Here is a 20078-nt window from a genome sequence, read left to right on the forward strand (position 1 = left end):
GGTCCGTCTCTACAGCGAGCACCGGCATCAGCAAGCTAGCTTCCACTGCGACTCACCTAATCAGGGAAATCTCTCATCGTGGAGGGCAGTGCCCAGTGTCAGGCCTTTTAGCCTCTGGGTCCCCACAGAATAAATGCTGCCACTGTGGGAGCAGGGGGTGGACGGGTGAGCACATGGACTTGGTGAAGCTGGATGACCAGGTCCAATCTCAGCTCTGCCGTTCACTTGCCGTGCACTCTTGGAACAGGCTTCTTAATCTGTCTGTGTCTCAGTTTCTTTGCGGGTGGAAGGGGCATAATAGTACCTCTCATAGGGTTGTAGGAGGAGTGAACAGATTCCGTGTTTAGAATACCATTGTAAACATTATGTGTTTGCTCGTTTATGAATCCAATTCCACATAACTCCCCCTTTTTAGAAATTGGGGTAAAATTCCCTTTATATAAAATGAAAATAGCTTTTAAAAAAATAATAAACTTTATTTTTTAGAACAGTTTTAGGTTCATAGCAAATTGAGTGCAAAGTGCAGAATTTCCATATACGCGGCCCTTGCTCTTGACACCCACATTGTAGCGGTATGGTTATCATAATCGAGGAGCCTACATGGACACATCATTGTCACCCAAAGTCCAGAGTTCACATTAAGGTTCACTCTTAGTATCGTACATTCTGTGGATTTTGACAGACGCATGGCACGTATCCACCCCTGTAGTATCAAGCAGAGTAGTTTCACCGCCCTAAAAATCTATGCTCTACCTGTTTCTCCTTCCCTCCCCTTGAACTCCTGGCAACCCCGATCCTGTCACTGTCTCCATGGTTTTACCTTTTCCAGACTGTCATGTAGTTGGAATCATGCAGTGTGCAGCCTTTTAGGACTGGCTTCTTTCACTTGGTCACGTGCATTTAAGTTTCCTCCACGTCTTTTCATGGCTTGAGAGCTCATTTGTTTTTAATACTGAATAATATTTCGTTGTCTGGCTGGACCACAGTTTGTTCACCTACTAAAGGATATCTTGGTTTCTCCCAAGTTTTGGCAATTACGAATAAAGCTGGTGTTAAGATCCATGTGCAGCTTTTTATGTGGACGTAAGTTTACCACGTGCAGAAATGCCAGGGAGTATGATTTCTAGATCATATGCTAAGAATATGTTCATCTTGGTAAGAAATAGCTACACTGTTTTCCAAAATGGCTGTATCATTTTGCATTTCTGCTAGCAACACTCAGAATTCCTGTTGTGCCACATCCTCACCAGCATTTGGTTTTATCGGTGTTTTGAATTTTGGCCACTTTAATAGGTGTTTAGTAGATTATTGTTTTAATTTGCAATCTCCTAATGACATATGATGTGGAACATCTTTTCATATGCTTTTCTTCTGTCCATATGTCTTCTTTGATGAGGTATATGTATTTTTTTTTTTAATTGCGTAGGTTTTCTTATTGTCGAGTTCTTCGGATGGTAGTCTATCAGGTCTTTTGCAAATATTTTCGTCCAGTTTGTGGTCTGTCTGCTCATTTTTTTAATATTATCTTTTGTAGAGCAGTTTTTAATTTTAACATAGTCTGGTTTATCAATCATTTCTTTTATGGACTGTGCCTTTGGCATTATATCTAAAAGGTCATCAGCACACCCAAGATCATCTAGGTTTTCTCCTGTGTTATCTTCTGGATGTTTTATAGTTTCGCATTGTACATTTAGGTCTACATCCATTCGGAGCTCATTTTTTGTGAAGGACGTAAGGTCTGCGTCTAGATTCTTTTTCCTTTTTTTGCGTGTGGATGTCCAGTTGCTCAGCACCATTTGTGGAGGAAGACTGTTCCCTCGTGTTGTTGCCTTTGCTCCTTTTGTCAGAGGTCACTCGGTGGTATTTACGTGGTCTCTTCTGGTCCCTGTGTTCTGTTCCTCTGATCCGTCTGTGTGTTCAGCAGTACCACAGACTGTCTCAATTACTGTAGCTCTATGTAAAGCTTCGTTATCGCCCTCCAGGATTGAGGTGGCCCTTCTGGCTCTCTCACCTCTGTTTATTTCCGAAATCTGCCAGCCTGCTAGGTGTCTTTCTCCTCAGGTGCTTCAGGGTGTAGATACCACTTTTCAGATGGGCAGGTGGTGTAATAGAGACCCTCACACACGTGCGGAGTCGGTGTGGCTGGCACGGGGTGAGCATCCCTTGTCTAAGCTTCTCAGCTGCTCTGTCATGCTGAACCCTCAAGTCCTCCCTCCATATCAGTGTTGAACCCTGTGTCTCATCCTGCCGCTTCGTTCTGGTGCATTCATCTTCAGTACATTTCACCTTGCCACACGTGACCCACCACATCATCCTGCCAAGTAATTTTGAATCCTAACTTTTACCCATTCATTCTAGCTTCCTGGCATCCTCAAACTTGTTGTAGAAGTTGAAGGGAGCCAACCAAGTGTGAGCCTTTGGAAGGTTACGAGAGACTGTCCCAGGTGTCCAGGGTTCATTATTCAGTGACCTTTCGAGGTGGCCATTAAGCCTGTCCGAGCCCACCTGCCTTTCTTTTCATCTATTTCACCCCTTCGTTCCCAGTCACAAGGAAGTGAGCGCCCTGGTCAGATGCCACAGTTCAGTGCGCTCTCTCTAGAGTCCCACGTGAGCTGAGCCACGTCGAGTTGTAATCAAGGTGCCGGGCACTTCACAGGTTGTAGTCCACATTTCCCTCCCAACTCTCCCGTGGCTGTCCTAAAAAGAAAATGTTCAGATACCTGTTCTTGTGAATAATGACACCAGATCTTTGCGATTTCCTTCTCTAAAGGCACAAAAACCAATCTAGAATTTTGTTCCGGGATCAGTGTCAAACTCATTGAAATACAGTTTAAAACTGTCTATCCATCTTTTTCCCATTTAGAACCAGGTATTACATGCTTTGAAATTCCTTAAAGCTCGACCGTGGTGTAGGTTAGCGATTCCACCTATAATTTTTCTCAGTGTCCTGGGGTTCGCAGCACCCCAGAAACTCGCGGGAAGCTTGTCTTTTCTTCTTCCTTGTCTCTCTGGTCTTGGCCTTCAGTTCCCTCATCGTCATATTGATTCCGCTCTTTTCTGATATTAACGTTCTTCTTGAGGACTCGGTGGCAAAGTGAGATTGAGCTGTTTTATTTTCTGTGTTTATTGTAAAAACGTTACATTTATTTTATCAATAATGTAAGGGACTCAGCGTGAAAGCATTTATCGTGCTATCGTTAATATTGTAAGAATGTAACAAAGGAACAGAAAATAAGGGAGCAAGGATGGAATATTGATTTTTCTGATTAGCCATCCTGGATTTATTAGAGGATTTTAGTCACCTTGTGACAGTGCTTCAGGTAACAGCTGTTAAGAGCTTTGCATTGATAGTGGATGCCAGCAGGTCCTGAATGCCGCGTGGCCTTTTCTGAGGAACGTATGATAAAGTTTTCCATTGTATATGAAGGTCAGGAGACTGAAACAACACGGAATTTGGAAATTACCACTGGGCTATTATGTTACCGTTGGGGACAGCGCCCTGTCCTATTTTAATGCAAGACACATGTGATAAAGAAGAAAGAAAAGGGCAAACCTGGCCTGGATTTTCTGATAATGCTGCAAAACAGGAAATCTAGGGAAACGTGGCATGTACTTTTTTGCATAACTAGACTTCTGACGGACGTCCACTGCAAGACTGAATCGATAAATGAATGTGTACGAATCAGCAACTCGAAGGGGCCCGATGTTGGTTTGGCAGTGGGCTCGTTCCTGTCATGCTGCAGGTTTAATTCTGTAGAAAACCACATAAAAATACATGAACTCTGAATAATTGCTCTGCATGTAAGATAAGAGCTGAGAGGCGTTAAAGGGCTCTGTTCCAGAAACACTTTCCTCTGCCAGCTTGCAGGGCGCTTGCATATTTCGTCTTAGTTTCTACTTCTGTATTAAATCATTGAAGTTCTTTGCAAAATCCGAGTGTGGGTACCTTAAGTCATCACTCATTAGCACCCCACTCGCAGCTCGCTGGCCCGAACTGCGAGGAGAGGGGAAGTGGGCGCAGGCAAGTTTCGACTTGGTGCAGATGAAGAGGTGGGGACAGTCTGGAGCGGATACCGATGGGGGCTGCGCGGTCGGACTCGCCGGAATCCGGCCTGCGGGGAACGCTCCAGGGACCTGGTAGCAGCGAGTACAGGCAGACAGCGGCCTGACACTGAAGATAGTTTGCGGTTTTGCATTGCTTTGCCTGTGAGAAATTCTAGATGTGACATTTCAGAGAATTAATAGTCATGCGTGAGAGGATTTTGCTTAAGGGGGGCTTGTGATAAAAGCAAGGAGCCAACGGCCGTAGCTGTACCAGTTATGAATCAGTGTCCTCGAGGAGTGAAACCAGAGACAGGCCCCCACCGGGGGCGGGGTGGAGTGTGGAGGGGACTCGGTGCGGGGCGGGGGGTGCACAGAAATCAAGAAAGTGGTCAAGAGAGCAAAGTGAAAATCGCCCAGTTTCCCTGACAAGATAACTCCGAATGCGTCTGTGACAGGTGAGCCTTCTGTGACAGGCTTTGTTCATTGTTGGCCAGAGCATTGAAATCGCTTGGAGAATGTTCCATTCCAACCTGCCCGGCCCCCGGCCAGCCTGATGGACTCGGACTCCAGGGTGCGCCCCCGGAGGTGTAGCGGAGGGAAGACGCCTGGGATACCCCGCCTTGCGCCCGGGCTCAGACCGTGCTGCGGGTGCTGGGTCGAGGCGTGTTCTTTGTCCTCTGGTTTGGGGATCCCTGTTCTGGACACCGATTTTCATAAACGAGCTTTCTCGTTTCCCACCTCCCTTTACCACAGAGACGAACATCCGAATGAGGAAGACGCATTCTCCAACTCCATCCCTCCCCCCTTGTCACGCCTCACAAAACCGAGATGTGGCCACTCCGTTCTCATACCCACCAGCCACCGCCCGAGGGTGCAGGGCTTGCAAAGGACTCAGGGGTCCCTGGGCACCTAACCCCAGCATATTGGTCAGAGAGGATCCCCGAGGTGCCTGGGGATGTTGGCCTGCAAACACCATCTTCATGCGGGGTTCAGGCCTAGTGTCTCCTCTGTCCCCAGGGAGGCTGTAGCGGAGGGCAGGGCTCCAGCACCAGGGGTGGTTCTGTGCCCCTGAGTGGGGAGCGAGGCTGGCTGCTGAGTGGTCATTCCTGGGACCTGAGAGAAGATCCCGGACCCTGTGAGCACTCGCACCCGGAGCCTCCCGTCGTTACGGCCGAGTCCACTAGCCCCCTGATTTCCTAAGTGTTTAAGGACGGTCTTCCCTGTGCACCTTGCCTGTCACCTTTTGGAACTTCTGGAAGTGTCTTGTAAGAGCTTTTGCCGTTGGAAATCTTGTAGCTAGTCACGAGGCTCCCATACTAGAGTGGCTGCCACGTCACCTTGGTGACATTTAAAGAGAGGCTCTCAGTGTGATTTGAGAGAGAGTTTTTCATGAAGCTCAGGAGGTTAAAATAAATAAGGACCACATTATCGTTAGATGTGCTGGTTACGTGTTGCGTTGGTGTCTGGCCTGTTGACTCTGGTAAATCTTGAATTAAAACAATTTGTTTAGAAAAGCAGTTGACTTCTGCACTTCACGCTAGTGAAATATTTCATTTGCTTACTAGAAAAATTTGTGACTATGATAGTAAGTTGCTTTGGAAAATTGTAACTTTGTGAAAATCTGAGTGGTAGAAAAATGAGATAATGGGTAACTGAAGGAGACATTTGTTGGAGATTTCTATAAAAACGTCACAATTTTCCCGAATATGCTGACTGTCCTTGATGGCTTAGGGTCAGTTACCATACTGTGTGTGGATAGTGTGTACAGACCCGCTATAGGACACACCTGGAGCTGGCATAAAGGCGGAAATCCTCGTATTGTCCGTCCGTCTGTCCACCCACCCATCTGTCTGTGGTTTCCTTTCATCCGCTTTCATACCCATGAAGTAAGAATGTTGCATTATGTAACCTCCCGAACACTGTCACAGAGATGCCCATCTTTAAAATTAACGAGAAGCAAACCTCTTGGAAGTTGCTATTTTTTTTTTTAATTGTCTTCAGCGAAAGCATCTTGCACTTCTTGTTACTCCAAGCATCCTCTGTCATCCCAGCTTCAAATGAGCAACCGTGTTACTTTGAACCTTTCTGTGTCCCCAGCCTCTGCCTCCTCTAAAAATGCAGCTGTAGGGTTGCACCTCGTTTGTTTCCTCCCCTGCTCTTTGGGGTGCGGTGGGGGGTGTCAGCAGCAGAGAAGTCTCAGTGAACTCTTAAGATGTTGCAGCCACACACCTTGAAATAGAAGTAAAATTTCGGAACCACAAGTGTAAAAGAAACCTTATTTTACAACTTGATTCCCAGTTTCATCGGTCTCCGCGGATCAGCTAGTAGATCTTCACTGTCTGGAACGGCGATTCTTAACCTGCACTGTTTCAGCGGTGCCCGAAGCCCCTACAACCTCCTGCCGAGTATTTTGTGTATTTTTGCGTTTGTTTCCTTGGGAGCGAATTCATGGCTTTCATTAAATTCTCAAAAGAGCCCATGAAAAGGTTATGAACTTTAGTAACAGACTTCTGGGTACTTGTCTCTCAGGTTTGGGGATGCTGTATTTAAGCCAGATTTAATATCAGAAACATTCAGTCCACTCGTTCTTTAATCCTAATTTATGGAAGCACATCTGAGATCATCACACCCCGATTTCTCAAGAATAGCCCTGTGACCGTTGTCTCTTGCCTAATCGTATAGCTAAATCACAGAGCTGTATCGAGTTAAATTATTTGACATACCAAAACAATCAGATAAGTAGGAATCCTGATGGGGTATTTGGCGATGTTGGGTAATTGTGTTTTGCAGGTGATGATGCCGTCATGGTTAGTTTTAGCCGTTATCTTTTAGAGTTGTATGTTGAAGAATCGAGGGGCGAGGTTGCAGGACGACTGGGATTTGTTTCAGAATAATTGGAACCGGCGGCAGGAATGGGAGTGTGTAAGTCAAAGGTCGGTCCTGCGCTGGTAATTACAGTGGTCGAATCTTGGGCACATGCGGTTCATCATTCCATCAACTTCCATATCGTACTTAATATAGAAGGATAAGAGTACTTGGTATAAACGGTGTTTAATTATGCCCATTGGGTGGCTCCCATCAAAAAACCAGAGAATAACGAATGTTGTCGAGGATATGGAGAAATCAGAACCCTTGTGTACTGTTGGCGCAGCCAGTATGAAAAACAATATTGGCAGATTCTCAAAAAGAATTAAAAATAGAATCACCCCATGATCCAGCAGTTTCGCTTTTGGGTTTATACCTAAAAGAATTGAAAATGGACTCAAACAGATACTTGTACAACCATGTTCAAAGCAGCAGTATTCACGGTAATAAAAAGGTGCAGTCACCCAAGTACCGTTGACAGATGAATGGACGAACAGAATGTGGTAGATGCACACAATGGAATACGATTCAGCCTTAAAAAAGGAGGGCTTTCTGACACATGTAGCATGAGTGAGCCTTGAGGACGTTGTGCTGAGTGAAATAAGCCAGTTATAAAAGGACTTTGATTCCTTTTTTGTAAAAAAAAAAAAAAAATCTCCAAGTGTTTTTGTTTGTTTGCTTTTCGTTTTCTAGTCAGTGCTATCACTCTGTCTCATACTTCTCCCTTCTGCTGAGTAGAAGGGGTAAAATGAGTCCTCGACAGCCTGAGACTGGAGGGACGCCCTTACCTGTCGGTTGTACGCAGGAAGCCGGTGGGGGGGGGGCGTCGGGGACCCCTCCTGCGTTTCCACGGCTCTAGTCTTCCTCATTTTTTCTAAAACAGCTCTTGCTTAATATTAATTTATCAACAAATACATGTCGGGTGCCCGTGTGGCAGACTCAGTGGGCTCTTCACTCACGTTGTTACCCTCAAAACAAGGTTGGACGTGGTCACATTCCTGACTTAGGGTGCAGAAGTAGGCACAGGTCAGTTACATAATTTGCCCCTAGTTATAGCTGAGTCAGAAGGAGAATCCACTCATTAGCTGAGGTCTGGCTGATCCCATAGTTCCTTCCTTTTTGACCAGACTGCACAGTTCCTGCTGTCTGAAGACTTGAGGGAGCTCCTTGGTGTAGCAGAGGAAAGGGGTGCTCGCCCTGTCACCCTAACCCACAGCTCAGGCCCCTCCCCAGCTGCGCCTCCCTGCTCTCCAAGAGCCACTCCTTTGTCGGTCTTGCTAGTCCCAGAATGAGCCGTAGACTTTTCTGCCTTTGTACCGTGTATGTATTTTTATTCTGTTTAAAATACCTCCTCAAAAGGATATATCCCTCTTCAGGATATTCTTAGGTCTCTGCGTGTCTCTGGTGGTCCCTAGAGTTGGTCTCAGGTGGTTCCAGCTCTCTCCTCCGGACACATGGCAGAACTGCAGTTCCCCACCCTGGCGAACTCGGCTGGGGCCATGCGACTGGTTCTGGCCCACGCGTCAGGAGCAGAAGTAGCTTGTGTCCCCAGGGTGGGAGGTTCACCTCCCTCTAGGTGACCCTCCAGAGCCTCACCGCATCCCTCTGACAAGGGACATGGCCACATTTCAGATGGTGGCTGCGTGGTCGGTCACCTTGGTCTCTGCTGACTAGTGATGTCCCCGGCCCTGAGTGAGTTGTTCCCATCTCTGGTTTTTTACCACCCTCCATAACCCTGAGGTCACAGCCCCTCATTTTAGCGTGTGGGTGGCCATGGATACCTTCGCGTTCTTCCACAGGCTGTGACCCTCTGCCCCCCGAGCCCAGCCCCTGGCTGCGTGCTTCGGCATAGACGGTGGTCAGGAAGAACTTCATGGAACAAACGTGGTTGGTGGCGATGTGAAGCCAAAGGACCTTTGACGTGAAGCGGGTTTGAAGGTTCAGGAACGGTCCGGTCTAAATAAGAATTTATGACTGGGAACAGGACGTGGGGAGTCCGTCAGCATGTGTTCCTGTTTAATTTTCATTTTGAAACTGAATATTTTACTTATTCTAGATGTTTTTTGAGAAAAAAAGAATTAGCTGGAGATTTTATACTTATATCATTTAAGGCATTTTTTTCTGCAAACCTTTAACTAGGAGTCAGCTCAGTTGCATTCTGCTCCTTATTAAGTCAGGAGCTGGAATTGCAGCTTGCAAGCAAAGGCACCTGTCGCCACCTAGTGGCAGTGTTTCTTAATTGCAGATTCTTTTAATGGACCAAGGTTAAACGTGCAAACAAAACATGTAACATCATTTAAGATTTACCGGTGAAATGCCTACAGCCTCTTAATACATTCCGCTGTCATTATTTATTATTATGTCTTTACTGGGCTGTACGACCTACCTAGGTGTTCTGGAATGAGAAGGGGCATACACCAAATTCCTTTTGGGAGAGAGATTTCTCTTTGTAAACAAATCCATCAGAAGGGAACCTTTTGTCGTGCTGGGTTGATGTCAGGGCTGCAGCATGCAAGCTTTGCAGCCACCTTGAGGGGATCTGTGACTCGTGTGGCCTGGACAAGGGGCCACCCTCTCTTTTGCCCACAGAGTTGATGTACTAGGAAGGTATAAGTTTTTATATTTAAAGATAACCCAGAAGTTGACTTCTGTATTCTTCTCACTTTGATTTTTAAATCAGTAGCAATTTCTAATGATTAAAATCTACCACAACCTCAAGAACTAGCCATATCCTGAGATAATAGGCGCGCAACCCAGATACAGCTTATATTTATAGGTCTGATCGCCAGCCTTGCCATTCCATGACAGTAATTAATGCGTGCCATTCAAAATTGTGTTGGCTTTTAGAGACTCATGGACATGGACGGTAGACTAGTGGTTACCAGAGGGTAGACGGGGGAAGGGGAGGGAGATGGGTAAAAAAAGGGGTCAAATATGTGGTGACAGAAAGAAATCTAACTATGGGCGGTAAACACACAATGCAGTGATATATGACTTACTGTTGAATTGTGCACTTGGAACTTACTGGATTTCGTTAACCAATGTCACCATAATAATAATAAAAAAAATTGTTGGTTTTTTCATGGTCCAGAATGTGATGACATGAATCAGGCAGGCTTTCGGCCTGGGTGACCTGTTTCTAGACTTATGACTGGTAGTCTCTTTATTTGTGATTTTTTTGGGATGATTACAGAAACATCAATCACTTATTACTATAAATATTTTATAACGCCAATTGAATGTGATGAAATATTAAACATACCATTTATTAAATATTTAAAAAGTTCAGTCTTTGGAACTGGCCAACATCTCTTCATTCTGTTGCCAGCTTAAAGGAGCAGTTTAGAAAATTTTAATTATAAAATTAGAATACCGAGAAAAAAAAATAAAAGAATTAAGAATAATGTCATAAAATTATTTTTTTGCTTTGAACCATTAGTCATTAGCTGCAGGCCTTTCCTTAGTGTAGCAGAAATAACGTATTTTGTGCTACTACCTTGTTATATTTTCTGCAATTTTAGATTTTCTGCAGTTTGCCTAGTATTTTTACCTTCCTACTGAGTTAAAGTCATTCATTTAAAGTCTAAGGAGTTTTATGGACTCATATATTGGGATAATCTTCAGCTTTATTTGCTACACTTATAATTTTATTAATAAAACCCTAAATATGAAAACAAATTGGAATTGGCTATTGCTGTTAATGGTGCACTGTTAATAGTAACGTGAATTAACAGTTTCTGTGTTTTAAAATGAGAGAGTAGCGACAAACAGTGGCGGTCTGGGAGAGCTTTCTGGGAAACAGCCTGCTGATCTGCATCTGTACCTCCAGGCCGAGTTCCAGCCTGCGTCACTGCATGGTCTGACAGGTCTGGAGGCGATGGGGGTTTCAGCAAGTGGTGAAAGGTTCAGCCTCAGTGCAGCGTGAGCTTATGTTCTGTGTTCAGTGGACACCTCCCAGCCCGAGGGCCACAGTGCGGGACCCTCCACCAGTTAACTGACGCCGTGCCGGGGGCCGTACCCTTCTGAATTCTTTACCAAGTCTCTTGTCCCAGGAGCAGCTTTTGTGAGGGGAGAAGATGTTTTCAAAAGGCCCTTAAATTTGGGGTCTTTATGATCTGGGTTTGGTTTCACAGTAGGTCCTTTCTGGACAGATACCCCAGGATCTCACCTCCACCTACCAGAAACAAAACGAGAAACACCTTCCTAGTGTCTACAACACCAAATCATACCTATTTTTTGATTCTTAGCACCGAAACTCACGTCTTTATGAGAGAACTTACAAACCAGGACTCTGGTTTTACTTGTATTGTACGTGAGGTTCCTTGCACACCCATTCATGGGCCAAATAGCTCCTGGGTGATGAAGCGCTAGTTAGCAGAGAACGAAAGGTCACAACCTCCCTGAATCTGCCTTTTTGTACCTGTCTGAGTAGAGGAGAAGTCACAACAGCACCTTGTGGCATGTCCTGCGTGTCTGACACTGTCAGCGTGTTATGTGTGGCCAGTTTGATCACACAGCAACCCACGAGGTGGGTGCTATCGCTGTCCTCAGTTTACAGGAGAGGAAACTGACGCCCATGGAAGAAGCCAGGCCACCTGCCCCCCGGTCCCAGGCTGGCACCGCTGCCTCTCCGTGCCCGTGGTGGTGATGAGTAGCAGAAGGGAAAAACGGAAGTGGGCGGGGGCAGAGCCGCCAGCGCCGTCGTCGTCGGAGGCGGGAACGTTTGAACAGTGACCCTGAGACACTGTCGGGGGACCCAGGAGGTCAGAGCTGTTGGAGTGTTAAGGCGTTGCTTGCCTTCCCCTTGCACAGGGGAGATTCCTGGAGGCTGCGTGCCGTGTGATGACGCGGCGTCCGGCTGCAGCAGAGACAAGAACCCAGCCGCCTCCCCCTAAGCCGGGCGCCGAAAAGATTGGCAAACATGTAAAACTTGGCCACTCTTCTTAGAATTGAGTTGTGTTCATAAACAATGTTACGTTAACTTCTAATGGGTTTTCATTTCCAGTACGGTAAATACGGGTGGGAGAGTGGGTAGGTAGATGGGTCCCACGTAGACAGATGCTGCTGGGTCCTCGAGGACTCTTGGTGTAAACCGTTCTGAGAGTGGAGATTTGAGAACCACGGTTTCGGAGGAGATCGTCTGGCTGCTGTGCAAAGCGTTGGTACAGGAGGCGGGAACGAGGCCGCACGGCTCTGGTATCTAAGAAATAGTCCAGACGCGCAGCAGAGATGATGAGAAATGGCCGTGTCTGTGTGTGGACTTTAACAGAATAGTGGCAAAGTGTGTATAACAACAGTTCCCGGCCTAACCGTTTTCGAGAGTAGTTCAGCGGCGTTAACACATCCACTCGCAGAGTTGTGTTCTGCATCCGTCCTCTTCATCTTGCAAAACCGACACTACCCAGCAAACATCGAGTCCCGTGAGTCTGGGCTTGCTCTGAAAGCGAGGGCAAAGGGCTCGCTGCTGTTGGGATGTGGCGTTAATCAGAGAGCTGGTGGCTTTGCGTCCCTGCCGCGCCTGGGCCTGGCATGCCCGTGAGTGTGTCGCTCGCCCTGTGCACTGTGCTGGAGCGCGGGGGAGGCCCACGATGGCTCCGTGTCACGGTCTCCTGTCATCTCCTACCGGTCATCGTAACAGCAAAACGAGTGTCGTCTCATCATGGTGACGTGATGTTAGAGATGGTTAAACGGTTAACTGTGGTTTCAGGTACTTCTGGATTGACTTGCACTTATGGGAAGGAATCCGGGTAGTTCGTTCAACAAATAGGTATCACCCACCTGGCAATAAAGTTCCACACCATCCCTTTTAATCAAATCAGCTTAACCGAGGGGTCCTGCGGTTAATGCACGTCCTGAGCTAAACATGAGCTGGTGACACGTTTAAGGCGAAAGTAGAGGGAATGGAAATGTTCCAGCTGTGCGGTGGAGCCCAGAACATGCCGGTGCAGATGGGAGCTCAGGGAGGATGTGGGGGCCGAAGTGGGACAAAGTCTTGGCATAGACACCCCCACCCCCGCCCTGGGAGCCAGGCCAAGCAAAGCAGAGTGGGAGGAACTGAAAATTGATTGTGTCAGGTAAGCACCTGCCAGACAACACAGTTCTCACCTTAAAAATGGAAGCAGCAGTTATAGTCCAGTCTGGAAGGAAAAACATCAACCTTCCAGTTCGGGGAGCCGGCCCCGTGGGGGGTGCCCCTGGCTTACAAACCAGGAAGTTGAGATTAAGAGGTCAGTTATGTGCTCAAGGTCACAGAGTGAGTTGACAGGGGAGCTGGACTCTGACGCCAAGTCGGCCTGACTCCAGAGGAGACGATTCTGTGTTATTGGTGAATTTTAATTTTAATACCTTATGTTTGTCATTTTGTATTTTATAAGTCTCTTTTGTATCTTTGTTTTACATTTTTATTCGTAATGCTAATTTTAAATAATAATATTGTATTATCTTAAATATTTCTCTTTGTAACTTTTCTGTGATCTGAAAACAAACAGTTTGAGTTTGTCTCTAGCCATCAGTTTTTTTTCTTTTAATTTCTAGAGCAATTTCTTAGTTCTGGTTGCTTCCTGAATTCAGATCACTTCTATATCACTTACTCTAGAATTTAGAATTTCATCCCATTTAGGTCTGGAGGCCAAACTTTGCAAAAAAAAAAAATACAAGTGTTGCCTTCCAGACTAATGGGAGTTTTATTATTTTAATGATAGATGTCTGTCTGCAGAAGCAGTTGAGCTTAAGATAATCACTCTCATCCGGTCTGTTTCCTTTCTTTTTTAAACACAGCCAACAAGCACAAGCCTTGGCTCGAGCCCACCTACCATGGCATAGTGACAGAGAACGATGACGCCGTGCTTCTCGACCCCCCGCTGATCGCGCTGGACAAAGACGCGCCTCTGCGTTTCGCAGGTACGGCGTGCCTTTCACCCGCTCCCGGCGCGCGGGGACCCGTGGGGAAGCGTGTTCGCCGGTCCCGGTTCGCTCGTCTCTCCCTTTCCAAGAGCGTCTCGTGGCAGGGCTGTCTGTGCCTCCCGCGCACCACGCTTTCCCTTCGCATTTTAATCGTCGGGGTGCCCGACAGAAAGCCGGTACTTGTGCTTGAAAAGCAGAACGTTTAATCGCATCATTACCTCCCTTGTCTTGATGTGATCAGATAGATAACGCGCAGGCCAGCGCATCTCAAACTGAGTGAGTACACAGCGTGCCCGAGGCTCGTGTTAAAATGCGTGTTTGGGTGCAGAGGGCCTGGGGGGACCCGAGACTCTGCCCTTCTGACCTGCTCCCGGTGCTGCAGGTGCTGCCAGCCACGAGAGGCAAGGATCTGAGCAACCAGAGCTCGAGGTTTTCCTTGCACGACCTCGGTGTCAGCTACCTGGAAAGACTCCACTTGAAAACGTCGAGTAATCTCTGTAGAGAGATCCTTTGGCTCAGACGTAACTGTCAGTAAATGTTTAAAGTTGAGGAATTTCATAAGACGTGATCTGACTGTAGGGACAGATCCGGGGTCACTTGGGACACGCGCTGCTTCACTAACACTTGGTAGCGCTTTGCACGCGGGGGCTGTGCCGGGCCTTGCTTCCTGGCGTGTCCGAAGTGCCTCCTGGTCACTGGTGGAGAAGGTGCCGCTGCAGCCTGCCTTCACCCCGGAGCCAAATCGACGTCGTGGATTTAATTTTTAAAGAGCAGTTGTCGCGTGATATTTTTCCAGGAGAAGATTTCTCCTATCGATGTGTGGCGTTTGCCTCGGGGCAAATGAGAAAAATTCAGTTAACGCGCCCCATCTTCTCTCACATTAACTTGACTGTGTAAATCGAGGGGAATGAACGTGTTTCTGAAAAACTATTTAAAAAATAAATTTCTTCTTCTTCTTCGAGAGCCACGCCCTGTTTTCAGGAAGGTCACCCGAGAACCAGCTGGTGCTGAGTCCATGGTGGAGACAGGCTTTTCCAGTTAGAGAGGACCCCAGTTAGGCGGCCGTCTGAGCTGCACACGCGCACTCCGTGTGTCTAGTAGCTCGGGTGGCTTTCTTGCTTGTCCCTCTCCCGTTTAAAATCGTTTCTGGCATTGCCTGTTGATTTCCTCTGTAACCAAGTAGATTTGTGAGTGTTACACGTATGTACACACACTTGCCATGCGTACCGTATTCAGTGATCCTACGCGGTTCCCCTTTACGAGCTTGACATTCAGTGCCGTGCAAGTAACTTTAATAGGAATATCTAGCGTGTGTTTTTGAGTGGACTTAAATATTTATGACGTTTCATGCATTTTAAGTGATTACAGTCAGAAGTTCTGTATTTACTCCCTCAAGCCTCTCTTCCTCTCTGAAGTGTCAGCCATGTAAGGCCCTGTGGTTTGTACCGCGACCAGGGCCTGGGGCTAGTGACGCTCCCTAAATACTGCAGAAGGAACAAATGAGCCTGCACAGCCCGTAAGTGGCAGAGCCGCCTCCCTGCCCGGTGGTCTGACTCCAGCCTGGATTCATAGGCTCACCGTGACCTTGTCTTTAGAACGTTGCAAACATTCTGGCTCGTGGTCTTACCCATCACGGGAATGCGTGTGAGTTACCACCAGAGAGGGCTTGTCAAAGGTCTGAAATAAGAACACGTGTGATGCCGGGCGCTCGGTCACCGAAGTGCATTGCAAATTGTCGCTCATCAGACCTTCGTGTCGAACCAGGGTCTGGCTCAGATTTGTTTTTCAGAGGGGATGAAACTAAGAATCAAGTCTTGGTATTTGTCAGGTACTTTAGGAAGCTAAAATGACTCAATTCCTTGTTCAGCCCCTTTTCCTTAATCTGCTAAAAGTCGGAGGAGAGGTGGGTAAGAAAACGTGTCGTCCACGTTGTGTATTTGATGGGAAGTCGAAAGCCAACAACCACCAACACAGGCCACGCTGTCGCTGTTTTGACCAGTTTCTCTTCGTCACTTCCTGTATCAGAAGCACGGGCACCCCGCCCCTCCGTCCTCCGTGTCCTCGTCTTCCTAGTGGGTGGTTCCGCCAATGTTCTTTCCCTGCTCTTCCAGACTGAGCATTTACAGATGCTTGACAAGACTAAACAGTCACTCCGTAAACAGAGTCTGAAAGAAACTTCAGGGCAAGAATGAGGAATTTATTCTTGTTGATATTTAATTAAAACCAACTCAGATCTGTGATAATTTTCTTAATATTCTTTGCAGTTGGTGTGGCTTGTGCTCTGAGGATGGCTGATGGAGTTTACTACACATCACCCCCCAGTTTTGTTGCTGAGATATGCAACAGGGCAGACATTGTGTTTGTAGCAATGAGTTGCATATATTAGGTTAAACCACACAAAATTACCATTTTTATATATTAAATCTATCAGAATGTTTGAGAAAATGGAATGTCAGAAATTTCATGTGGTTTAGCCTAATTAACATAAAGCAATATTCAGTTGCGTCGCAGTTTTAAGTAACTATCTGGATGTTAGGACGGAAATTACATATTAATAGTTGCCCACTAGCGTGAACTCATTTCGAATGCAGTTGCCTCCAGGAAAGGTTTGGGGTCCGTAACCATCAAATATTAGAGGGTCCGCTAGGCTTTCTGGAGACTGTAGGCAGCGTAAAGGGGGGGTCTCTGTTCTCAGAGCACCGGCACCCAGGTGGGAGGGCGAAACCAGCGTGGACAGAGCTACCCGGGGTACTGGGCGGTTCATGGCTCAGTGCCAAGGGGGAGAGGGGACACGCAGGGAGGACTGGAGTTCATGAAGAGGCAAGGCGGTGCCGGCAGAGTGATTTCCTGCGGCAGGGCTGCAGCTCCCCGCAGGATGGTGGGACTGGCAGGCGGTGAGGGGTGACGGGGCAGGACCAGAGGTGGGGACTCTCATGGCTTCCAGAGAGAGAGAGGCGGACGTTAGCTTGTGTGGCATGTAGCGTGGGGGAGCAGAAGGCTGGGGGTCAGCCTGGGCTTCACAGTGTCCCCTGAGGTGTGGCGGCACCTGCATGACCCTGATACTGCCTCCAGGTCCTTGGGGACCACATGCCACTTCTGGCCGCTCCCCGTGCCGATTCCCGTCCGCTCCCTGTGCCGCTCTTGGCCGCCAAGTCTGGCCTCAGGGCGGAGCTGAGGGGCCCGCCAGCCAGCGAGGCGAGGTATGGAAACCGCCCATCGTGGCTTCTCCAGGCACAGACTGCAGCCTGCCTGCATCGGAACAGCCTGGCAGCAAAACCCCGATTGCTGGGCTCCCTAGAACTGCCGGGTCGCAGTTTCTGGGCGTGATGGGTTTGACAGACGGCATTTTTAACATGCTTCCCAGGCAGTTCTTGGCACTCAGAAACTGGAGAGCCGTGGCTGTGTTCGGTGAGGAGCTTGGAGACAGAGCCTGGCCCCTGTGCTGGGCCGTGGGGGCATCACCCTTGGCTGAGTGGTTTTTGTTAAGGGATCGCAAGAAACTGTACCGATGAGAGCCACACGTGAGCTTGTCCCGGAAACGAGCTTGGACCAGTCACCAAAAACAAGCGCCAGCCTGGACACCCAGCTGGTGAGCGTGGGCGCCCGGGCTGAGGAGGGAGAGGTGGGTTAGCAGGGACCGTGTAGGGGTGCTCGCTGTTAATGACCCTAATCTCTCTCCCACTGGGTCCAGATCGCTGGGTCTACAGCCAAAAGCATTAAAGACCTAAGTGAGGCTGACCAGACGCTCTCTTCTTGGAATGTGGCTGTTGAGCAGAGGGAAGAAGGCGCTAGAACCAGTCGAGGCTGCGTTCCATCTGTCCAGGCCCGTTTGCTCTGGGCCTGTCGTGGCCCCTGTTTCTGGTCTCTCGAGCTGTCTTGCTTTGCTTTCCAAGCCCGTTTCTTTGGCCTGCAGTCAATTCCGTGAGTTCCCGATGGCTCTTCAGTGAAGCCCGTTTGCCTGAGTTAGCTGGAATGGATTTCTGTTTGCATCCAGAGAGCCTAACTCTTCGAGCCAGAGCTGATGACCTCCATTAGGATTGCAGTATAAGGGCGGGACGGCCTGGGCGTGGGGGAGGCTGCAGCGTGGGCTTTAGGGATGCGCCCCTCTGGGGGGAGCGCAGCACAGATGGAGGCCATGCTCAGATCTGATGAAAGACTGAGAATGTGGGGGCTGCCCAAGGCCGAGGCTGCCCAGGCCGCCGAGGAAGGGCGCCGAGCGCCAGGCGCTGCCCGCAAGCCCCCGCGGCACTGTGGGTATCGGGGAGTCAGATCCGTCCTGCACGTTGTGTTCATCCATGGTTACATTTTTATGTTTTGCTTTAAAAAAATTCTTTGGTGTAAAGTTCTTTCTGACTGTTTTAGATGACCGTAGGGGAGGGAAGGGGGAGAGAGCTAGGGAAAGGTTTGGTCCGTCTGGGGCTAGCACGACCAGAGAGCTCATCCGGGGCCCTGGCGGGGCGTTCCCAGTGAGCCGAGACGGTTTTCGGTGCCCCACCCGGCAGAGCGGCGGCACACGGTCGGCTGGAAGAGAAGGGGCCGGGCAGAAAGGAAGTGGAACAGGGCAGGTGTGTGTTGAGAGGTCTGTCCTCGCAAAGGTAGAGAGAAGGTGAGTCTAGGACAGAGGACTGACCGTGCAAAGCGCAAGAGAGGCATCGTTACGTGTCACTGTGATGTCACTCCGTGTAATGCGTGTAACTTCTCTGTGACGATGTGCGTGTGATTGTCCTGTGTGCGTGACCAATAGGACTGCACGTGCCAGGATGAGGGAGAGGGAAGAAGGATGGGTCCGAGACGACTTTGAAGCTTAGAAAATCAGCTCCCAGGATTGGGGCGTTGCTGGCAGAAGCTGGTGCCGGGTTTGGGGAGGAAGCTCATAAACTGAGTGTGGTTCGAGAGCCAGAAAGATGCTCACCGTGAGCGCATCTAAGGAGTTGTCAGTTTTGTTGGCTGTGTAACGTTATTGTAGTTCTGTTAAAGAAAATCTTTATCTGCTAGAGATCTAGTGGATTTCGTATGGACGAAACAGTTCAGTGTCTGGCTTTAAAATACTCCGGAGCCAAGAAGGTTGCAGGGATAAGTGGGGAGACAGCGGAGCACATCACCTCTCTCCCGAGTCTGTCTCTTTCCCCGTGTCCTCGTTCCCTTAGTGGCACCATCAGCCGGAAACCAGGCAGTTACTCCCCACTCTTTAACTCTCCCTGTGCAGTCACTGACGAAGTCCCATCCTCCTAAAAATTCCTTGGTCCTTCCTGCCCAAGCTGCCTGAGTTTAGCCCCCAGCAGGTCTCACCACGTCTGCCCGCCCCTCGCCTCGCTGTGCTTGGATCCATCCTCACGGAAATGTGGTCCTAGATGGACTGAACAGGACCAGTGAAGAGGGTGTGCCACTGGTCTGTAGGTGATGGCTCGGCAGTGACGCGTACGGCGGGTCACTCAGCTGGTCTGGGAACCCAGGTCTGCCAGAGCGCGGCGCCCTGGAAGGCAGGTCGTCACCTGGCAAGATGGCTGTTACGTCATTCTAGGAAAGAGGACTCGGCCTGCCTAGCACTTTACTAAGTACCTGTGGATTTGGGGCAGCAGAATCTGCGGGCGCTGCCCATTCAGGCTGCCAGCGTCAGAGCAATCGGTTGAGGACACGTGGACAAGACATAGCACGCATTTTCGCTTCTCATTATCAGTGGATCCAGGCTTTTAGAGAACGGCCTGGAAATACATAATGAGTTTCACAATAACTTGTATTTGATCATTGTACCTCCCTGAGACACTGTTCCTTCCAAAGTTGTGATACAGACACATGTTCAGGGCTCCAGTGAAATTCCCTCCAGACCTTCCTCCTCGTGGGTCCTCGCTCACGGCCCCACAGCACTGGCCTCGCTTGTAGACACGCCCCGATCTGCCCACTTCTCACCACGCACGGGGCTCCCCCGGTTCTGGCCTTCAGCACCTCACGCCCGGAGTACCCCAGTGACCATCTCTGAACGCTCACAGGCTTGTTTTCATCACAGCAGCAGATGGAGTCTTTCAGAATATAAGGCATGTTGTAATTTCTGCTCAGAGACAAGCTGACGTCCTTGTAGCAGCCGGTGTCACCTCAATTCCCCGTCTCCGTCTGAGCTCGTCTGCAGCCTGCCCTTCGTGCGGCTGCTGCAGCAGCACCGGCCTCCTTGTCCGGAGCCAGGCCAGGCCCAGGGCTGCCTCAGGGCCTTTGCGCTCGCTGCCCCGCTTCCGAAATCCTTCCTTCAGCTTCCTCTGGTTTCTGTTCAGAGG

General features: G+C 48.7%; 1 protein-coding gene across 4 annotated transcripts in view; it reads left to right on the forward strand.

Moving 5' to 3' along the window:
- CLSTN1 (calsyntenin 1) overlaps positions 1-20078 on the forward strand; it is a 56515-nt gene that overhangs the window by 11778 nt on the left and 24659 nt on the right. For all 4 annotated transcript variants that reach the window (XM_039842284.1, XM_039842286.1, XM_039842288.1 and 1 more), the window contains exon 2: positions 13687-13809. In XM_039842284.1, coding sequence (XP_039698218.1) covers positions 13687-13809 — 123 coding nt within the window. The remainder of the gene's footprint in view (positions 1-13686; positions 13810-20078) is intronic.

The sequence above is a fragment of the Pteropus medius genome, unplaced genomic scaffold (assembly GCF_902729225.1).
Source record: "Pteropus medius unplaced genomic scaffold, Ma_sr-lr_union100, whole genome shotgun sequence".
In the NCBI taxonomy this organism is placed as follows: Eukaryota; Metazoa; Chordata; class Mammalia; order Chiroptera; family Pteropodidae; genus Pteropus; species Pteropus medius.